Here is an 18,501-nt window from a genome sequence, read left to right on the forward strand (position 1 = left end):
TTATAGTACTATATTAACATTCTTGTAATCAGAAAATTAAAGGGAAATGACTCATAGTGAATACAGAATAGTTTTTTGCAAATTGATTTAATCCTTGGTATTTAGTGTTGAATTTTAACTTTATTAAAAAAGAACATTTTCCTTTCTTCCTTTTTAGTGAATACCTTAGAGTATAGAGCTATAATTTTTTAGGTCACAGGCCCTTTTGGAAGTTTGATAAAAGCTATGGCCCTTCACTCAGAATGATGCACATTTGCACTAGTCACATACCTACACAATTTTACATCTAATTTTGGGTAATACTGGACCTCATGAGAAGTCTGTCCATGGATTCTTCATGCTAATCTGGGATGACATCCCAGTCAGGCTGTGCTCACATCCTACTGTGATGTTTACCACTATTCCACCACCCATCCTTGTGAAAAAAAGCTGATGAACCACACCAACAGTGGGATTCTACTTTTTTAGTCGTGACTATTATAAGTAGTTATTTTTCCCTCTACCTCGGGGAGAGAGACTAGATGTCTTGGGTCCTATGTTTTCAAGAACTATATCGTTGAAGTGCTGTGACTTGTCTATTCCTTTTCCACTCGACTGCTAACTGGGGCCTATTGCTCAACAAGTTTATTATATTAAATTTTTGTCTCTCCTCTTCATTTTTTTTGTTTTCTTTTTTGTTCCCTCGTGTGCTTTTTTGTTCCTTCTGTATATTTATACGGGATGGGGGCACTAATTCCTGATTTGTAAGTTGACCAATTACAATATTTTAGATTTAATCTTTGGATTGGCTCTTCTTGGCTGTTTTGTTTTTGGTTACATACTTAGGACCCTTTCCTTGCTCTCTTAAAATTGGTTTTTGGCCCACCTCTTCAGTGTTATAGAACCATAGGTTGTAAGATAATGAAGTTTTAGTCATTGTAACTCAGTTATTTCAGAATTAGAATTATTCTTTCACGTAGGTATATAGATCTATAACTTAAAGCAGATAATTCAGAGTGGATAAATATGTTGGCTAAATATAAGTGATAATTAATATAAGTGGTTCCAAATTTGGCACCCCTGTGATTATTGTCAAGTTCTTTGGTTTTGATTTTAATTTTAAAAGGTATTTTGGAGGGGGTGCTGAAAACATCTAATATTTCTGAAAATTCCGTTCTGGTTTTTCAATTAAACAGGTCTTGGCTACTACCTTTGATCCATATTTGGGTGGCAGGAACTTTGATGAGGTTTTAGTAGACTACTTTTGTGATGAGTTCAAGACAAAATATAAGATAAATGTAAAAGAAAACTCTCGGGCCTTGTTGCGCTTACATCAGGAATGTGAAAAACTAAAGAAGCTAATGAGTGCAAATGCATCAGACCTTCCACTGAACATTGAGTGTTTCATGAATGACCTTGATGTTTCTAGTAAAATGAACAGGTACCATGCATGCTTTCAGTTTGAAAAGTGTTTCCTTATTTTATGTTTAGTTCATGTCTGATTTTTCTTCGTTCTGTTATTTTAGAAGATATGCTCAATTTTTATATCCCCAAATAATTAATTTTATTTCATTTTCCCACAGGGCTCAGTTTGAACAATTATGTGCTTCCCTCTTAGCCAGAGTTGACCCACCGTTAAAAGCAGTAATGGAACAAGCTAGTAAGTGGAAGTTACTGAACTAACCATCAAAACTGTACCATGGTGTTACTTGAATGGGGTAGACAATGGTAAAAGCAATAAAAAATTCATGTGCTTTTTGAAGACTTGTATTTCTTGTTTTAGAGAAGGAGATTATAACTCATTGTTTATTCATAAGAGCAGGGCTACTAGAAATAGAGTTTATGAGAACTTCTGACTCATATTGTTTACATCATAAAACTAATGCTAGTTATATTTGAAGGTGTCTATATGTAAGATTTTAAAGATTGATTGAAAGTGGGAATGAGGACATGACTGCTTTTTGTTAAAAGTTTTTTGTAATCAATTAAAATTACCTTCTGTGGCGATATGTGAGGTGGAAGTTAAAACTGAAGGACTCTGAAGTCCATGAGGTGTTTGTCTGTCCTTGTGGTCACTTCATCATCTAGACCAAGTACAGTACCTGATAAGCAGATAATTAATATCTACTAAATTTTGCTTTTTTCCAAAATTTATTTTTATCTTCTTTCCATTTTACCTTGTTCTGAGCAAATAAAAAAATACATTTTTTTAAAAAAGTACTTTCCGGGGTCTACTGTTCACATTTTTATAAAGGCTGTCTTATTTTTCTCAATTAAACCTTTCCTTTTCCAGACTTACAACGTGAAGACATAAGTAGTATAGAAATTGTAGGGGGAGCAACACGAATTCCTGCTGTGAAGGAACAAATCACTAAGTTCTTTCTTAAAGACATAAGTACCACATTAAATGCTGATGAAGCTGTTGCAAGAGGATGTGCATTACAGGTATGATTATTAGTCTTTTTTTAAATTTTAGAATGTATATTTTGCCAGAAATATGGTGATAGGCCTCAAAGAACTTTTTAATATTATCTTGTCCAACCAGTTATCAATAAGCTAAAATTAAATTGAAATTATTCCTGAAATATAAGGGTTGTGTCTGTCCCATTTGTTTGTAAACTATCATAGGACAGTATGTCTGTAATTATACTGAAAAAGCATTTATTTTATGAATTCTTATAATTATTCCTATTTAAAATTCTTTTTTTGAGATTTAAACATATTTTACATCAGTTTTTGTAAAGTCAGATTTTTACATCAGTTTTTGTAAAGTCACAGAAAGAGTGCTCTGACACTTTAAAATTTTAACTAGTTATTACCAAAAACCCAGAAATTTTAAAAATGTAACAATTTTATTATAAGAACTTTATTAAGCAGTTCAATCATGGCAACCTAGGGTATGTTTGGTGTTTGTTGATTTAAATATGGTATACATCTTATTTTCAGTGTGCGATTCTCTCACCAGCATTTAAAGTGCGTGAATTTTCCATAACAGACCTTGTTCCTTATTCAATCACGTTAAGATGGAAGACCTCTTTTGAAGATGGGACTGGGTAAGTTACTTCTAAAGCCTTGGTTAGAGCTTGTCATAAATAAGCAATTGAACCTACTATTCTAAATTAGAGGAATTTATACTTCTTAAACTTGTCAAACACTTTAGAATACTATCTTAGAAACAAGGAGAACATAAAAATGATATATAATCTGTAAACCATTATGGCATATTTTTTAATTGGTATTTTATTATAAAAGTAAAACATTCTCATTTTCAAATAAAAATCACAGTATAGAAATATAAAAACTTAAAAACTTGCATTTGCCATACCCCAACTCCCTTAGCCCATTTTATAGAGGTAACTAACTATTGTTAACAGCTGGGTGTATATCTATCCAGTCATTTTCTTTGAATATCCAAATAAAAGCATGCACTTTTAAATCATACTTTATTATTAAATTTGCATTTCTGACTGTTGTGAGCTGCAAGTCTTTTCATGCTTTGACATTAACATTTCCTTTTCCATGAACTGCCCAGGATATAAATTGTTTACTTTCCTACCAAAATAAAATCTGTATTTCAAATATTATATTTGACTGCTTTTCAGAAGTATAGTTTGTATAATAAAATAAACCTGTATTTAGGTTTTGAAGTTGCTTTTAAGATTTTGTTCTGTGTTCTGTACATCTGCACCCCCAAGAAATTGAAATTTTTGCACAAATTTCAAAAATATTGATAGAATTTGGTCCTCAGATGTGAGCAAAAACATCCTTATATATTGCCTTAAAATATACCTATTCTCAGATAATTTTTCTCATTTTAGTAGGATAGAATTGTCTGTTACTATGTCAGACGTTCTAAAACTTTGAGCCCTAAACTTGTCAAAAGGCACGTTTATTTATAGCAAAACCAGTAATTCTTTTTCTTAACATTTGTGCACAGAGGTCTTTAAAATTGCTGCTTACCATGAATTAAAAATGAGATGGATTCTGTAATTAGGTTCATAGGCAACTTTCTATTTGTTTTTAACTGTTTTCCCTGCTCCATTTTAGGGAATGTGAAGTATTCTGTAAGAACCATCCTGCCCCATTCTCAAAAGTCATTACTTTCCACAAGAAAGAACCATTTGAACTAGAAGCATTTTATACTAATTTACATGAAGTGCCTTATCCAGATCCAAGAATTGGTAAGAGAACTCCAAAACGTTTTTTCATAAATTTTAGCCTCTTACAAATATGTTAATATTTGAATCAAGGAAACAAAGTAACATTTCAGCTAAGCCAGCACTGGATTTTTAAAGAAAGATAATCGTACTTTTTTCTAAACGTGCACTTTTTAGTGCTCATAGTTTATTTCTGGAATAACAGCAAGTTTGAATCTTTTTAATTCATTTTGAAATGCGTATTTAAAATGCTCTGTAATTGACCTGAAAAGTTTGGGTGAGGGTTATTTTTTAATGGAAGAACTCTTTAATCAGTAAACTGAAATTGTGCTGCCAGACTGACTACATATTCTGATTTTAAACTTATGTTCACTGGCAACAACTAGAATCCAGTTAATCACTGGATTAATACGAAAGTGGAAATAGGAGACTATAATATCCATTTTAGCTGAGTAATCTTTTAGAAGATATAAAACAAAGTAAGATTTACATCATTTAAAAGAGAAGGAATATTAAATTTAAAAATTTTCTGTATGTGCTACTTCTATTGATAGACTAAAAAAGGGGACAATATTAATTTTTCATGTACATTATTTAAAGCAGTAGAAGTAAATTATTGAAAATGGTATTAGTTTTCGAGGGCTTCTGGAACAAAGTACCACAAACTAGGTGGTTTCAACAATAGAAATTTATCGTCTCACAGTTCTGTAGTCTAGAAGTTCAAAATTAAGTTGTTGGCAGGACTGGTTCCTTCTGAGGGCTGTGAGGGAAGGATCCATTCCAGGCGTTTGTTCTTGGTTCATAGATGGCTGTCTTCATGTTCACATGACGTTCTCCTTGTGTATGTATCTGTCTCCAAATAAGGACACCAAGTCATTGGATTAGAACCCACCTGATGACTTCACTTTAACTTGATTACCTTGTAAAGACCCTATCTCCAAATAAGGTCATCTTCTGAGGTTACTGGAGAGTAGGGCTTCAACATATGAATTGGGGCCAGAGGGAGGTCACAATTCAACCTCTAACAGAGGTCAGCCAGATTTTTTATATACAGTTTTTCTGCCTGGTAGTGTCTCTGTTACTATGGATAACATTATATATTTGAGACTTTTTTTTCTGAAAAATAAAACATCAGATTTCTTAAAGTGAAAAATTAATGTGACCTCAGTAGGTAGTAGTGACTGGATAACTTAGCAATTTTGCTATAGGAAAATCCAGAAAAAAATTTAAATTGCTTTATTTATGAATTGCCAAGATGAATATGATTTGCAAAGTTTATAGCAAAAAGGTAATATCTATTTGGTTTTCAAACTCAGAAATTGAATTTTGTTATTTTGGTTTTAGTGTAGCAACATTGTAAAACTTAAAAGTGATATTGCCTTCAGTCAGATTGTCCTTGGTTAAGATCCCAACTCTCCTTTTTCCTATTGTTGATGATTTTGGGCAGGTTGCTTAACCTGTCTGAGTGTTTATACCAGGTTTATTAGTATATTAAAAAGGTGATCTGGGGGAAATGCATGTCCCACAGAAATTAATCAGTATATGATAATTTATGATTTTCTTTTGCCAGCATCTGAAAGATGATAGTAAAACTATTGAATGAATGAACTGAATGAGTTAATCTGAGGCCCATGTACTGATCAAAGCTCTTTTTTCCTTAAGGGAGCTTCACTATTCAGAATGTTTTCCCACAGTCTGATGGTGATAGTTCCAAAGTTAAGGTTAAAGTTCGTATTAACATCCATGGAATCTTCAGTGTGGCTAGTGCATCAGTAATTGAGAAGCAGAATATAGAAGGGGATCACAGTGATGTTCCTATGGAGACAGAAACTTCTGTTAAGAATGAAAGCAAGGATGATGTGGTATGTAGAAATTCTGTTTCAAAAAGGTTCCTCTAATATATGCAGTGTCTTAATTCTACCTGGTACTTTTAATAGTTGAAAATATTAATATCTGAGGTTTTGCTCTGAAGTTCTGCTATAGGAATCAGTATATAAACTTTTAAAAATACAATCATTAAAGAATAATTCTATTTTAAATGCTCTACATCTTTTCACATTGTAACATGCTTTTCGGAGGCTTGTGTATTTTTCATAGCATTATATGGAAAATATGCATATGTGTGTCTGGAGCCATCTTTCCTAAATTCTTTATTTCTATTAGAAACATTTATTATAGCTAGCTTTTTAGCTTACAGATAAATCCAATTCAGAATGATAAATTCTGAACTGTATACATATGTGTTTTTAGATTGAGAATACATGCTTAATAAAGAAATTTTCAGAGCTTAGTTAGGAGATATCTGTGGCAGTTGAGCAGAAGAATGTGCTGTACATTCAGTAACATTAAAACAGATTTTTGACAGTTTCTTTATGAAAGAGTTATATGACTCTAACATTGTATTTACTCTTGGCATACTATGAATGAAGGAATCTTAGGAGAAAGTTATTATATTCCATTACATAAAGTTTTCATCTTTTTATATATACTATTTGTAAGTTATTTTAATGGCTTTTGTTGGATTTTTTTCAAATCATAATTGGAGGTCTGCCCTAGGCTTTTCATATATTTCTACATGTTAAGAATGGATTTTAAGATTTTAAATTTCAAGACAGTTTCTCCCTTTTGTGAAAGTTGTCTTTTTGTCTGTTTTTACTAACAGTTACTATAAAATCTTTTTTTCCAGATTGATCAGAATTCTACCACTACTCCTTAAAGTACTTCGTTAAAGGACCATGGCATTTTCTTTCATTCTTCTTCCCATGTGTTATTTTCCTATTACATCCTCCCTTCCTTGAATTGAGGAGAAGGAAATACTGTCCTAATATGTTAGTGAAGATACAGTCAATTTTTCATAAATAAACATAAGAGTAATAGGTGAAAAGTTAATTTTCTTAATTGTAGTTCACAACAATGTATGGCAGATGTTTAATCCATTTAAGATTTATTTTTTGCTAAAATTGAAAGCATTCTGTATGCCTTTTATTTTCTTTTGTTTTTAACATCTTTATTGGAGTATAATTGCTTTACAATGGTGTGTTAGTTTCTGCTTTATAACAAAGTGAATCAGCTATACATATACATATATCCCCATATCCCCTCCCTGTTGCGTCTCCCTGCCACCATCCCTATCCCACCCCTCTAGGTGGTCACAAAGCACCGAGCTGATCTCCCTGTGCTATGCGGCTGCTTCCCACTAGCTATCTATTTTACATTTGGTAGTGTATATATGTCCATGCCACTCTCTCACTTTGTCCCAGCTTACCCTTCCCCCTCCCCATGTGCTCAAGTCCATTCTCTACATCTGTATCTTTATTCCTGTCCTGCCCCTAGGTTCTTCAGAACCATTTTTTTTTTTTTTAGATTCCATATATATGTGTTAGCATATGGTCTTTGTTTTCCTCTTTCTGACTTACTTCACTCTGTATGGCAGACTCTAGGTCCATCCACCTCACTATAGATAACTCAATTTCATTTCTTTTTATGGCTGAGTAATATTCCATTGTATATATGTGCCACATCTTCTTTATCCATTCATCTGTTGATGGACACTTAGGTTGCTTCCATGTCCTGGCTATTGTAAATAGAGCTGCAATGAACATTGTGGTACATGACTCTTTTTGAATTATGGTTTTCTCAGGGTATATGCCCAGTAGTGGGATTGCTGGGTTGTATGGTAGTTCTGTTTTTAGCTTTTTAAGGAACCTCCATATTGTTCTCCATAGTGGCTGTATCAATTTACATTCCCACCAACAGTGCCTTTTAGAGTGAGTTCTTTTAAAGCTATTTCACTTTCTTCACCTGTTTTTCTTCAAAGTCTCTGTGTAATGTTTTAGACCTTTAGTTTTCTCTGTATCATGTTAGTGAGTCCTGGGAACTAAAAACAAGGAGAGTATGGCACCCATTTTCTACCTCTCCTAGCATTTCTTATTTGCTGCTTCTGTTTGTCTGTGGGCTTGAAATCCAGTTAGCCAGTCCTTTTGGATGATCTCTTGAATGTGGACTTAAAAAACTCACTCGTGAATAAAATGTGTGAATTTATAACATCTGCTTTGGCCATTCAGAGATTGATCTGCTTACAAGAGTGTTTTCGGCTTACCAGAACCCAGGTAGCTGGTGTTCCATATAAGGTATTTCTTCTTCTTAAGTGAGATGTTCCTGATTATTTCTTTTATAATTTATATAATCAAGAGCCAAAAAAAAGGTAACTAACATTATGGATCATATACTAAGCATTGTGGGTGAGCACATTCACATATATTAATCTCCTTTTAAATCCCTACCTTAGCTGATATGATAGGTGTTGAATAAATTGTAGTTTATTTCCTTGTTCTTGCTAATAACGTAAGTTATCTCCTCATCGTTGCTTTTAACATAAGGGGTGACGTGAGTACCCTACTGTGCAGAAGACATCCTGTGTACTGTATTGCATAATGGTTCTCTCTAGGACTTCTGTCTTTAATTCTGTATCCAGAAGTTTAAAAGCTTAAGGCTTAAATACCATTATAGAGCAGTCTCTCCCTTCCCCCCTCCCAAAATGTGAACAAATTCAAAGTATTTGAAGCTAATTGTTTTAAGCTTTACAGCAGAAGCTTTATAGCTGAAGGTTCTTTTTACGGTTCCCTAGTTGCTGACATTGCTGGCTCTGAGGTCAATGAAACCCAGACATATATCAGTGAGCAACAGTAGGAGTTCTTTGTTTTTTTCTCTCTTTGCATGAGAGTCAATTTATGAGAGATTATTTTATGGGCCTCATTTTTTCATTAAAAATTAAGATGGCTTTGATTTTCCTGAAAAACCATAAAATAGATTGCCAACTTTTCTTCAATACAGTATCAGGATGTCTCAGAAAATGGACACTTTTCTTCTAGGTATTTAATAATATCTGGACATATTAGGAAGGTATTACAACTTAGGCTTCATGGCACAGTGAAGGATCAAAGAGACTATTTATCGTACTAATGTACCACAATTTATTCCCCAGTTGTTGACAATTTGGGTTGTTTATCTTTTTATCTATTTTTTAATTCAAAATATCTGATTACTTATATGTACCAGGTACTGTTCTAGGCACTGAGGATACAGTGGTATTAAGCAAGATAAAGAAGGTCCCCACCCATCTGTAACTTACATTCTAATGGAAAAGGATAGGCAAGAAGCAACAAGATACCATATAAATATAAAGGAAATTAACAGCAGGGGATGCATAGTGGAAATTAAGTGATGAGGAAAGCCACCTGTGAGGAAGGAAAAGGAAAGCTAGCCTGAAAGATGAAAAGGCAGTTTGAGAGTAAGGAGCAGGTAGGTAGTTATCCAGACAGAGAGAATAACAAAGGCCCTGACGGCAGGATACCCCTTTTTATTGTTACAGATACTAAGGTAGCTGATAATATAAAATATAGAAAAGGGGAGAGTGACAAAACAAAAAGAAATTGAGAGGGTAGGTCAAGGGACAGATCAGATAATTATTCTGGATTTTATTCTTAAGTGCTTTTTCATTTATTCAGCAAATAACTAGAAGTACCTAAATTGTGTGTTTGGATATAGCAGTCAATAGAAAGACAGTCTCAGCCCTCGTGGAGAAGCCAAAGTCTAGAGGCACGTCCATTAACTTACCCGCTAGTGATAATATTCCTATGAACCTTCTTAAAATTATTTTAAAAGACTAACAGGTTACTCTCATATCAATTGTAAGATGTACAGTTTTCCACTTAATATATCTGAAATTGGGATGGGTCATGCAAATGATAATATCTTATATTCACTGTTGCCTATGGCAGTAATCATGAGAAGTTCTCATCATCTGTCTGTACATGTGTGAACTTGGTTGTTATTCCTAATGGCATGAGTAAGCAATTGCAACCCCTTGACATTAAACAGATTGTTTAAGGACCATTCAAGGAAGGAATATCAGTCCTGGTTGTTGTCCGAAAATAGTCTATTGACTCCTTCTGGTAAGATAAAGAAAAAAGCATCATAAAACTTGTAGAATAGAGGACTTCCTTTGGCAGTCCAGTGGTTAAGACTCCACTGCAGGGGGCATGGGTTCAATCCCTGGTTGGGGAACTAAGATACCGCCTGCCACATGGCGCAACCAAAAAAAAAAAAACTTGTAGAAGAGGTATCAGTGGCTTATAAGAAAACATTAGAGACCATACTGGAGCAATTTTTAAACAAATGGCTGGGTCACTAATGCTCTTGATGGCACAGAGAACAATATTGTGTAGAATAATTCAAACATCAACAACTGAATTAAGTGATTCAGAAGAGTTGGATTCTTAATGTGAAGTAGTTTTAGAAATACCTTAACCATATTATTTGGTTTATTTCTTTCAGAGATATGAATATATACACAATAGAAGAGCTCTTTCAATAAGTATAAAATAAAAATGCTAAGTGATAAAGTATTTTGACCTTAATTAGCAGCATTGTTTTCTTAGTATTACATGAAATAGAGTTATTAATGTATTTTTGTCTTTCTGCTTTACCCCAGCTCACCACTATAACACATTTTCCACCTCTTTTCCATCATAGGGTTGGGGAAATTGTAGAGTTGGAAGGTGGTAGGGCAGGGAGGATGGGGGGTGGAATTTCAGTAGCTGACCTTTTAACTACAAAGAACAGTGGTGTAAATTATCTTCTAACTTGTTTTTCTCTTTGGCACAAATAAGCATTTATTCAGGATAGCCTTCTGGACATTATATGTACACTTAACTCCATATATATATATGAAGACCTAAATTATCCTGATTCCTGAATTCCAAGCTTTCTGCTTTTTAGGAGGATGGTGGTGGGTAAGATTAAGAAAGACCAGAAAAACTTAATACTTGTGATTGTTTGCCAAGTGGAGAGTCCATCTTGGCAATCTTATGGGTTGAAAATTTGTCTTTTAGACATTAAAAATAAATATTAAAAGTTTACATTGTAATAATTCAGAGACATCTACTTTGACAGTTTTGATACATTTTGTTTGAGTATTTTCCTACATTTAAAAAATATAATTGAATTTATGTGTAATACTTAAATTTTGTATCTTTTTCTCTTTATTTTCCCACATTAAGTTCTTTATAAACATTTTTCATGTCAAGTTTAATGTTCTCTTTTTTTGTGAATCTTGGTTTGTGAATTTGACTTGAGAACAATTTTCCATTTATTTTGCAGTTATTTGGCCACAGGTGAATAAAACAAGATTTATTCACATAGCATCAAATAGATCTTTTCATTTTACTTACTACCTGTTAATCTAATTATTTATAGTTACTCTCAAAAACAGCTTCTACTTCACTGTGTTCACACATTTGAAAACAGGCTTGAACTCTAAGCTGCTGTTCATTACCAAACAAATAGAAAAAAGAAAGAAAGAAAAAGACTACAGATATTGTCAATTACATATTTTCTTTGCAGGATAAAATGCAGGTTGACCAGGAAGAAGAGGGTCATCAAAAATGTCATGCTGAACACACTCCAGAAGAAGAAATTGATCATACAGGAACCAAAACAAAGGTTTGTTATACTGTGGTTGTGTCTTTTTGAGATTGATATTTTGAGTTAATACATTTGCTGTGTAATGCATGCTTTTAATACACCTGGTGTTTTTAATTTCGTATTATGAAAGCATATAACCAGAATAAATACATTTCAGTGATTCACTGTAGAAGATTTTTAAAAGAATGAATAAAATTATATTTTGGCAGGAAAAAAAGATGTTTTTCATTAATTTTTTTTTTCTCATTAAAAATCATGTAATCTCAGAAAATAGAAACCGGAATAGGACAAATGAAGAAAACTTAAATTAGCAATAATGCTGCATCTGAATATTAACCACTCTAAGCATTTTGCTGCATATCATAAAGCATTTTTTTGTGCAAAATAATATTTTTGGAAGTAAAATTTTAAAGGGTAAATGACTCTATTATTAAGAGTCATTATTTTATTAAAAAATGATTGCTGATAGAAGAGAACGGAGAAACACCCTGCCCCAGTCACCCAGATGAATGTGGCTACAGCTCTAAACTATCATCTTTGACAGATTTTTCTAACCTGAATAGAATTTAATCTGTGATGGTTAGCTGTATAGATTTTTTCCAAAGGCTATAAAGATTCAGTTATAAATCCTAGTTGCTCAAGTAATATAAAACCTGAAACCCATTTTTCTAAATTTTTTATTTTATTCAGTATGTTTGCCTTTAATTATTCAACAGCTCTATTGAGATATAATTTACATACCATCCAATTCTCCCATTTAAAAGTACAATTCAAAGGTTTTTAATATACTCACAGAGTTATGCAGTCATTATCACAATTTTACAACATTTTCATCACTCCAAAAAGAAGCCCTGTACCCATTAGCAGTAACTCTTTATTTTCCTCCCAACCCTCTCCCTGCCAGTTCTAGGCACCCACTAATCTTTTTGTCTCATTGACTTGCCTGTTCTAGACATTTCATATAAATACAGTGGTACAATATGTAGTCCTTTAATGACTGGCTTCTTTCACTAAGCATGTTCTGGACATTTCATATAAACGCAGTCATGCAATATGTAGTCCTTTAATGACTGGCTTCTTTCACTAACCATGTTTTCAAGGTTCATCCAGGTTGTAGGATATATCAGTACTTCATTCCCTTTTATGGCTGAGTAATATTGTATCATACAGATGCATACCACATGTATTCATTCATCAGCTGATGGACACTTAGATTGTTTCTACTTTTTGACTATTACGAATAATGGTATTATGAACAATCATATACAGATTTTGTGTGGATGTATATTTTCATTTTTCTTGGGCGTGTACCTAGGAATGGAATTGCTGGGTCATATGGTATCTCTGTGTTTAACAATTTGAGGAACTGCCCAACTGTTTTCCAAAATGGCTGCAATATTTTACTATGTTGTCAAAAATGTATGAGGGTTCCCATTTCTCTATATCCTCACCAACTCTTCTTTTCCTCTTTTTTTTTTTTTTTATTATAGTCATCCTAGTGGTATGAAATGGCATGTCATTGTGGTTTTTATTTTATTTATTTATTTTTGGCTGGGTTGGGTCTTCGTTGCGGTGCGCGGGCTTCTCATTGTGGTGGCTTCTCTTGTTGCGGAGCACGGGCTGTAGGCACGCAGGCTTCGGTAGTTGTGGCATGCGGGCTTTAGAGTGCAGGCTCAGTAGTTGTGGCACACGGGCTTAGTTGCTCTGCGGCATGTGGGATCTTCCCGGACCAGGGCTCAAACCCGTGTCCCCTGCATTGGCAGGCGGATTCTTAACCACTGCGCCACCAGGGAAGCCCTCATTGTGGTTTTAATTTGTATTTCCAGCACAATATTTTTTATGTAGAAAGATTTAGTGTATACAGGGTGTAAAATACTATCAATATTAAAATAATGTTTTTAATTAAAGTATAGTAGATGATAATAGTTTTGTTTGATTTTACTTTGTTTCATCAGAAATCAGTCTCTTAAATTTCTAAAACTAGCTTAAAAATATATTTACACTTTTCTTGCATTTCTTTTGCAGTCTGTACCCTCAGATAATCAAGAGCGATTAAACCAGACCATTAAAAAAGGAAGAGTCAAGAGTATTGATCTACCTATCCAGAGTAGCCTGTGTAGGCAATTGGGCCAAGATCTTCTCAACATCTACATTGAAAATGAGGTATATAAATCAGAATTGATGTTGAAGTAGGTGGTAGTGTGTTCTGAAATTTTTGTAGAAGTAAATGATTATCCCTCAAATTTGTGGAACTAGGCTATAACTCATAAGGAATTATTAAATAGATTATTGAACTACTTTATTTTGGACAAAATGCTGAGCTGTATTTGTGTCATGTACAGTGTAACTTTCACCTTAGTTACATGAAAAACATGGATTGTCTCCACTACAGAGAAAGGCCTTTCCAATACTAGTAATTCTTACCCCCTTTTATTGTGTCTTAACAGTAGCACACCCAGCAGACATTGTATAGGAAAGTATTACCAGCTCCCCTCTTCTAATGTGTTGTCCTTAAAGATTAAGGTTCAATTCAGAATGTTTTCTGACTTCCATTTAATACTTTTTAGAATCTGTTGTCATTCTTGAAATTTTCTTTACATATTTACATGTTTCATTTTACAGTCTCTTGAGGAAAAGAGTTTGGTTTCTTTACCAATAGTTGTGTGTAAAAAGTAATTTTTTTATATTAAAATTTACACTTAAGTGGTAGTTACTAATTTCTACGGGCTTGACTGGCATTAAAGAAGGTCAGTTTTCTTTGAAGTGCCACATACTCTCCAATTGCTGCATGTTATTCTGGGAATTTCCTCAAGAGATTTTTGACTTTACAATGCTGCTCTTTCTAGTACCTAAGTATATCACCTATTCATTAATTATTAAAGACTACACTTTATGTGAAGCAAGCATTTCTAGAGATCCTGAATAATTCTGAATTTGTATGATTTGAGACTAATTTTCTCCAAGGAATGAATTGTGGGGAAGTGCAGCTAATGATAAATTTTGTGTATAAGATTTTTTCTTAAATTTTTAAATGGCTCACTATTTTTTTTTTTTTAATAAAATTATTTTATTTATTTATTTTTGGCTGCGTTGGGTCTTCATTGCTGCGGTGAGCGGGGGCTACTCTTCACTGCGGTGCACAGGCTTCTCATAGCGGTGGCTTCTCGTTGCGGAGCATGGGCTCTAGGTGCACGGGCTTCACTAGTTGCAGCATGCGGGCTCAGTAGTTGTGGCTCGCGGGCTCTGGAGCACAGGCTCAGTAGTTGTGGCGCACGGGCTTAGTTGCTCTGGGGCATGTGAGATCTTCCCAGACCAGGGATTGAACCCATGTCCCCAGCACTGGCAGGCGGATTCTTAACCACTGTGCCACCAGGGAAGTCCATGTCTCACTATGTTTTTTTCAAATTGGAATATAGTTACTTCACAATGTTGTGTTAGTTTCTGCTCTACAGCAAAGTGAATCAGTTATACCTATACATATATCCACTCTTTTTTAGATTTCCTGTCTCACTATTTTAAATTCACAAATATCAGTGCATTGTAGTATTATGTTTAAAATACTATGTTTTTGTTAAAGTACAAATTTTGTTTTTTATTAGTCTTCAGATTCTTTGCTTTTGATTTGACAATAATGATTTTTGTTAACATCTTTAAATACTTTGATATCTTATTTAATCCTCAAACCTATGAAGTGTAAGTACTCTTTTAATAGATGAGGAAACAGGCAGAGGTAGACTGAATCACCCAAGTTCAGAGAGTAACCTTTTGTTTTGGAGCCAGGTAGTCTGTCTCCAAAGTTCAAGATCACAACCGCTATACTGTGTCACTTACCAAAGCCAACATTTATTCAGTACCAGTTATGTGTCAGGCACTGTACTAAATATTTTATGTGAATTACATCAATCTTATTAACAGCCATACGAGACAGATAGAAGTAAGAGCTCTAGGATACGAAAACTGAGGCTTAGGTTAGGTGACTTTGCTGCAATTTCAAAGGTAGTAAGTGGGAAACCTGGGATTTGAACACCAGTATGTACAATGACATAGTCTATGGTTATTTTTTTAAAAAGCTTTTATTGAGGTATAATTCACATACCATACAGTTCACCAATTTAAAGTGTACAGTTCAGTGGCTTTTGGTATTACATTATTAATTTTTTAAATTGTAGTAAAATACATAGAACGTGAAATTTGCCATTTTGACCATTTTTAAGTGTACAACAATTCAGTGACATTAATTATATTCACAGTTATATAACCATTGCCACTATCTTTTTTAAAGATTTATTTATTATTTATTTTATTTATTTTTGGCTGCATTGGGTCTTAGTTGTGGCACACAGGATCTTCGTTGAGGCACACAGGATCTTTCGTTGCAGTGCGCGGGCTTCTCTCTCGTTGTGGTGTGCAGGTTTTCTCTTCTCTAGTTGTGGTGCTTGGGCTCTGTAGTTGTGGTGCGTGGGTTCCAGAGCGCGTGGGCTCTGTAGTTTGCAGCACGCGGGCTGTAGTTGAGGCACGTGAGCTCAATGGTTGTGGCACATGGGATCTTAGTTCCCTGACCAGGGATCAAACCCGCGTCCCCTGCATTCTAAGGCAGATTCTTTACCACTGGACCACCAGGGGAGTCCCACCATTGCCACTATCTTTTCCAAAACCTTTTCATCACCCCAAACAGAAACTGTAACCATTAAGTAATAACTCTCATTCCTCCCTTCCCCCAACCCCCAGTAAACCAATCTATCAATACTTTCTGTCTCTATGAATTTGGTAGATAACTCATATAAATGTAATCATAGAATATTTGTCCTTTTGTATCTGGCTTATTTCACTTAGCATAATGTTTTCAAGGTTTATCCACTTTGTAACATGTATCAGAACTTTATTTCTTTTTATAGTAGAGTAACATTCCATTTTGTATGTATACATTTTATCCATTCATCTGTTACAGATCAAGTGAGTTGTTTCCACCTTTTGGCTATTGTGAATAATGCTGCAGTGAACATTGGCATACAAATATGTTTGAGTTCCTGCTTTCAACTTTTTGGTTATATACCTAGGAGTGAAATTGCTGGGTCATAGTGTAATTCTCTTTTTTTTTTTTTTTTTTTTAGAATTTATTTATTTATTTATTTATTTATTTATTTAATTTATTTATTTATTGGCTGTGTTGAGTCTTTGTTGCTGCGCGCGGGCCTTCTCCAGTTGCGGTGAGTGGGGGGCCACTCCTTGCCGCGGTACGGGGGCCCCTCACTGCAGTGGCTTCTCCTGCTGCGGAGCATGGGCTCCAGGTGCGCAGGCTTCAGCAGTTGTGGCACACGGACTCAGTAGTTGTGGCTCGGGGGCTCTAGAGCGCAGGCCCAGTAGTCGTGGAGCATGAGCCCAGCTGCTCCGCAGCATGTGGGATCTTCCCAGATCAGGGCTTGAACCCGCGTCCCCTGCGTTGGCAGGCAGACGCGCAACCACCATGCCACCAGGGAAGCCCCATATTGTAATTCTTTGTTTAGCTTCTTTAGGAGCCACCAAACTGTTTTTTCCCTAAGCTGCAGTATTTTACATTCCCAACAGCAACGTACAAGGGTTTCAAATTCTCCCAAATCATCACCAACACTTATGTTCCATTTCTTTGATTATAGTCATCCTAGTAGGTGTGAAGTGGTATTTCATTGCAGTTTTGGTTTGTATTTCCCTAGTGTTTTCATGGCAGCTAATCTGAAACTTTTTGAATAGGGGAAGATGATAATGCAGGATAAATTAGAGAAAGAAAGAAATGATGCGAAGAATGCTGTTGAAGAATATGTATATGATTTTAGGGACAAGCTTGGCACTGTCTATGAAAAATTCATCACACAAGAAGTAAGTCTAAATTTTGTAGTTTTTTATGAGAACTATTTAAATGTTTGCTTGAGAATGCTAATACGAATTATGTAAATAAATGTACCAAATGTGTTATTGTTGTCAATCTTTTTGAGTACATTTAGGAATGGTTCTTAGTTATTTTTCCAAATTGCAGAAGGCTGGTGAGAAAGATGTTTATAAACAAAAAGTCAGAAAAAAAATAATTTTTTACACTTGAAAAACATTTTGTCCTTCCTTGATGACTTTTATTTCTAAGGAGAGCATTTTCAATCAGTATCTCTTAAATGTATAACTAGGACTTGAGAAAACTGTCTGCAATATTGGAGGACACAGAAAATTGGCTTTATGAAGAAGGAGAGGACCAAGCTAAACAGATTTATGTGGATAAGCTTCAAGAACTAAAGGTAAACTTTTTAAAGTCCATGTTAGTGTTGAACAGAACATTAAGTAGTCCTAAAAATTATGGTGTAAGAGCACAGTGTATGTGTTTAATAAATAAATATATAAGAAATTACTAAGGCAGGTATGTGTAAGAGGAAGTGTTCTCTGAATTTGAGGTGAGTAATGCTACATGATAACTGAAATTAAATAATGTATAATCATATTTGTCTATCATGATACTCAGATATAAAAATTTAGCAGATGACCAGAGTGTTAATATTATTTTCATACAAGCCATATGTTTCTGAGATGTCATTAAGAAGTGATTTGTCAACCTGACCCCTTATCCATTATTGCTCTGCTTCTTTCCCCCTTGACTGCTCCGATTTTGAGGAGTAATACACTGCCCTTTCGTATTTTCACATTGTAACTAATGTGAAATTAGTGGGACACCAGGCCAGCAAAGAACTTGAGAAATAGTACCCCTGCGCTTCAGTGTCCTTTTACAAAGAAATAAGGAGATGTGTCCACCAGCTGCCCTTTTTCTACTAGGTCAGTGGTCTGACTTTAAGACCACTATTACTCTTTTCCTTCTGCTTGCTACCCAGCGCTCCCCCACACAGAAAAAAAAAATGCTTTAAAA

The 18,501-nt window shown here is 34.5% G+C and overlaps 1 protein-coding gene and 1 long non-coding RNA gene across 3 annotated transcripts in view; one reads left to right on the top strand and one right to left on the bottom strand.

The window, feature by feature from the left end:
* Window positions 1–18,501, top strand: part of HSPA4L (heat shock protein family A (Hsp70) member 4 like) — a 51,402-nt gene that overhangs the window by 22,263 nt on the left and 10,638 nt on the right. For both annotated transcript variants that reach the window (XM_082462146.1, XM_082462145.1), the window contains exons 8-17: window positions 1,176–1,420; window positions 1,563–1,639; window positions 2,273–2,424; window positions 2,926–3,032; window positions 4,027–4,160; window positions 5,799–5,998; window positions 11,541–11,639; window positions 13,647–13,784; window positions 17,349–17,474; window positions 17,774–17,881. In XM_082462146.1, the coding sequence (XP_082318272.1) occupies window positions 1,176–1,420; window positions 1,563–1,639; window positions 2,273–2,424; window positions 2,926–3,032; window positions 4,027–4,160; window positions 5,799–5,998; window positions 11,541–11,639; window positions 13,647–13,784; window positions 17,349–17,474; window positions 17,774–17,881 (1,386 nt within the window). The remainder of the gene's footprint in view (window positions 1–1,175; window positions 1,421–1,562; window positions 1,640–2,272; window positions 2,425–2,925; window positions 3,033–4,026; window positions 4,161–5,798; window positions 5,999–11,540; window positions 11,640–13,646; window positions 13,785–17,348; window positions 17,475–17,773; window positions 17,882–18,501) is intronic.
* The window catches only part of LOC309661001, a 53,309-nt gene that overhangs the window by 18,451 nt on the left and 16,357 nt on the right, over window positions 1–18,501 (bottom strand). The window lies entirely within an intron of this gene.

The sequence above is a fragment of the Balaenoptera physalus genome (assembly GCF_965194825.1).
Source record: "Balaenoptera physalus genome assembly, chromosome: 5".
NCBI classification, from domain to species: Eukaryota; Metazoa; Chordata; class Mammalia; order Artiodactyla; family Balaenopteridae; genus Balaenoptera; species Balaenoptera physalus.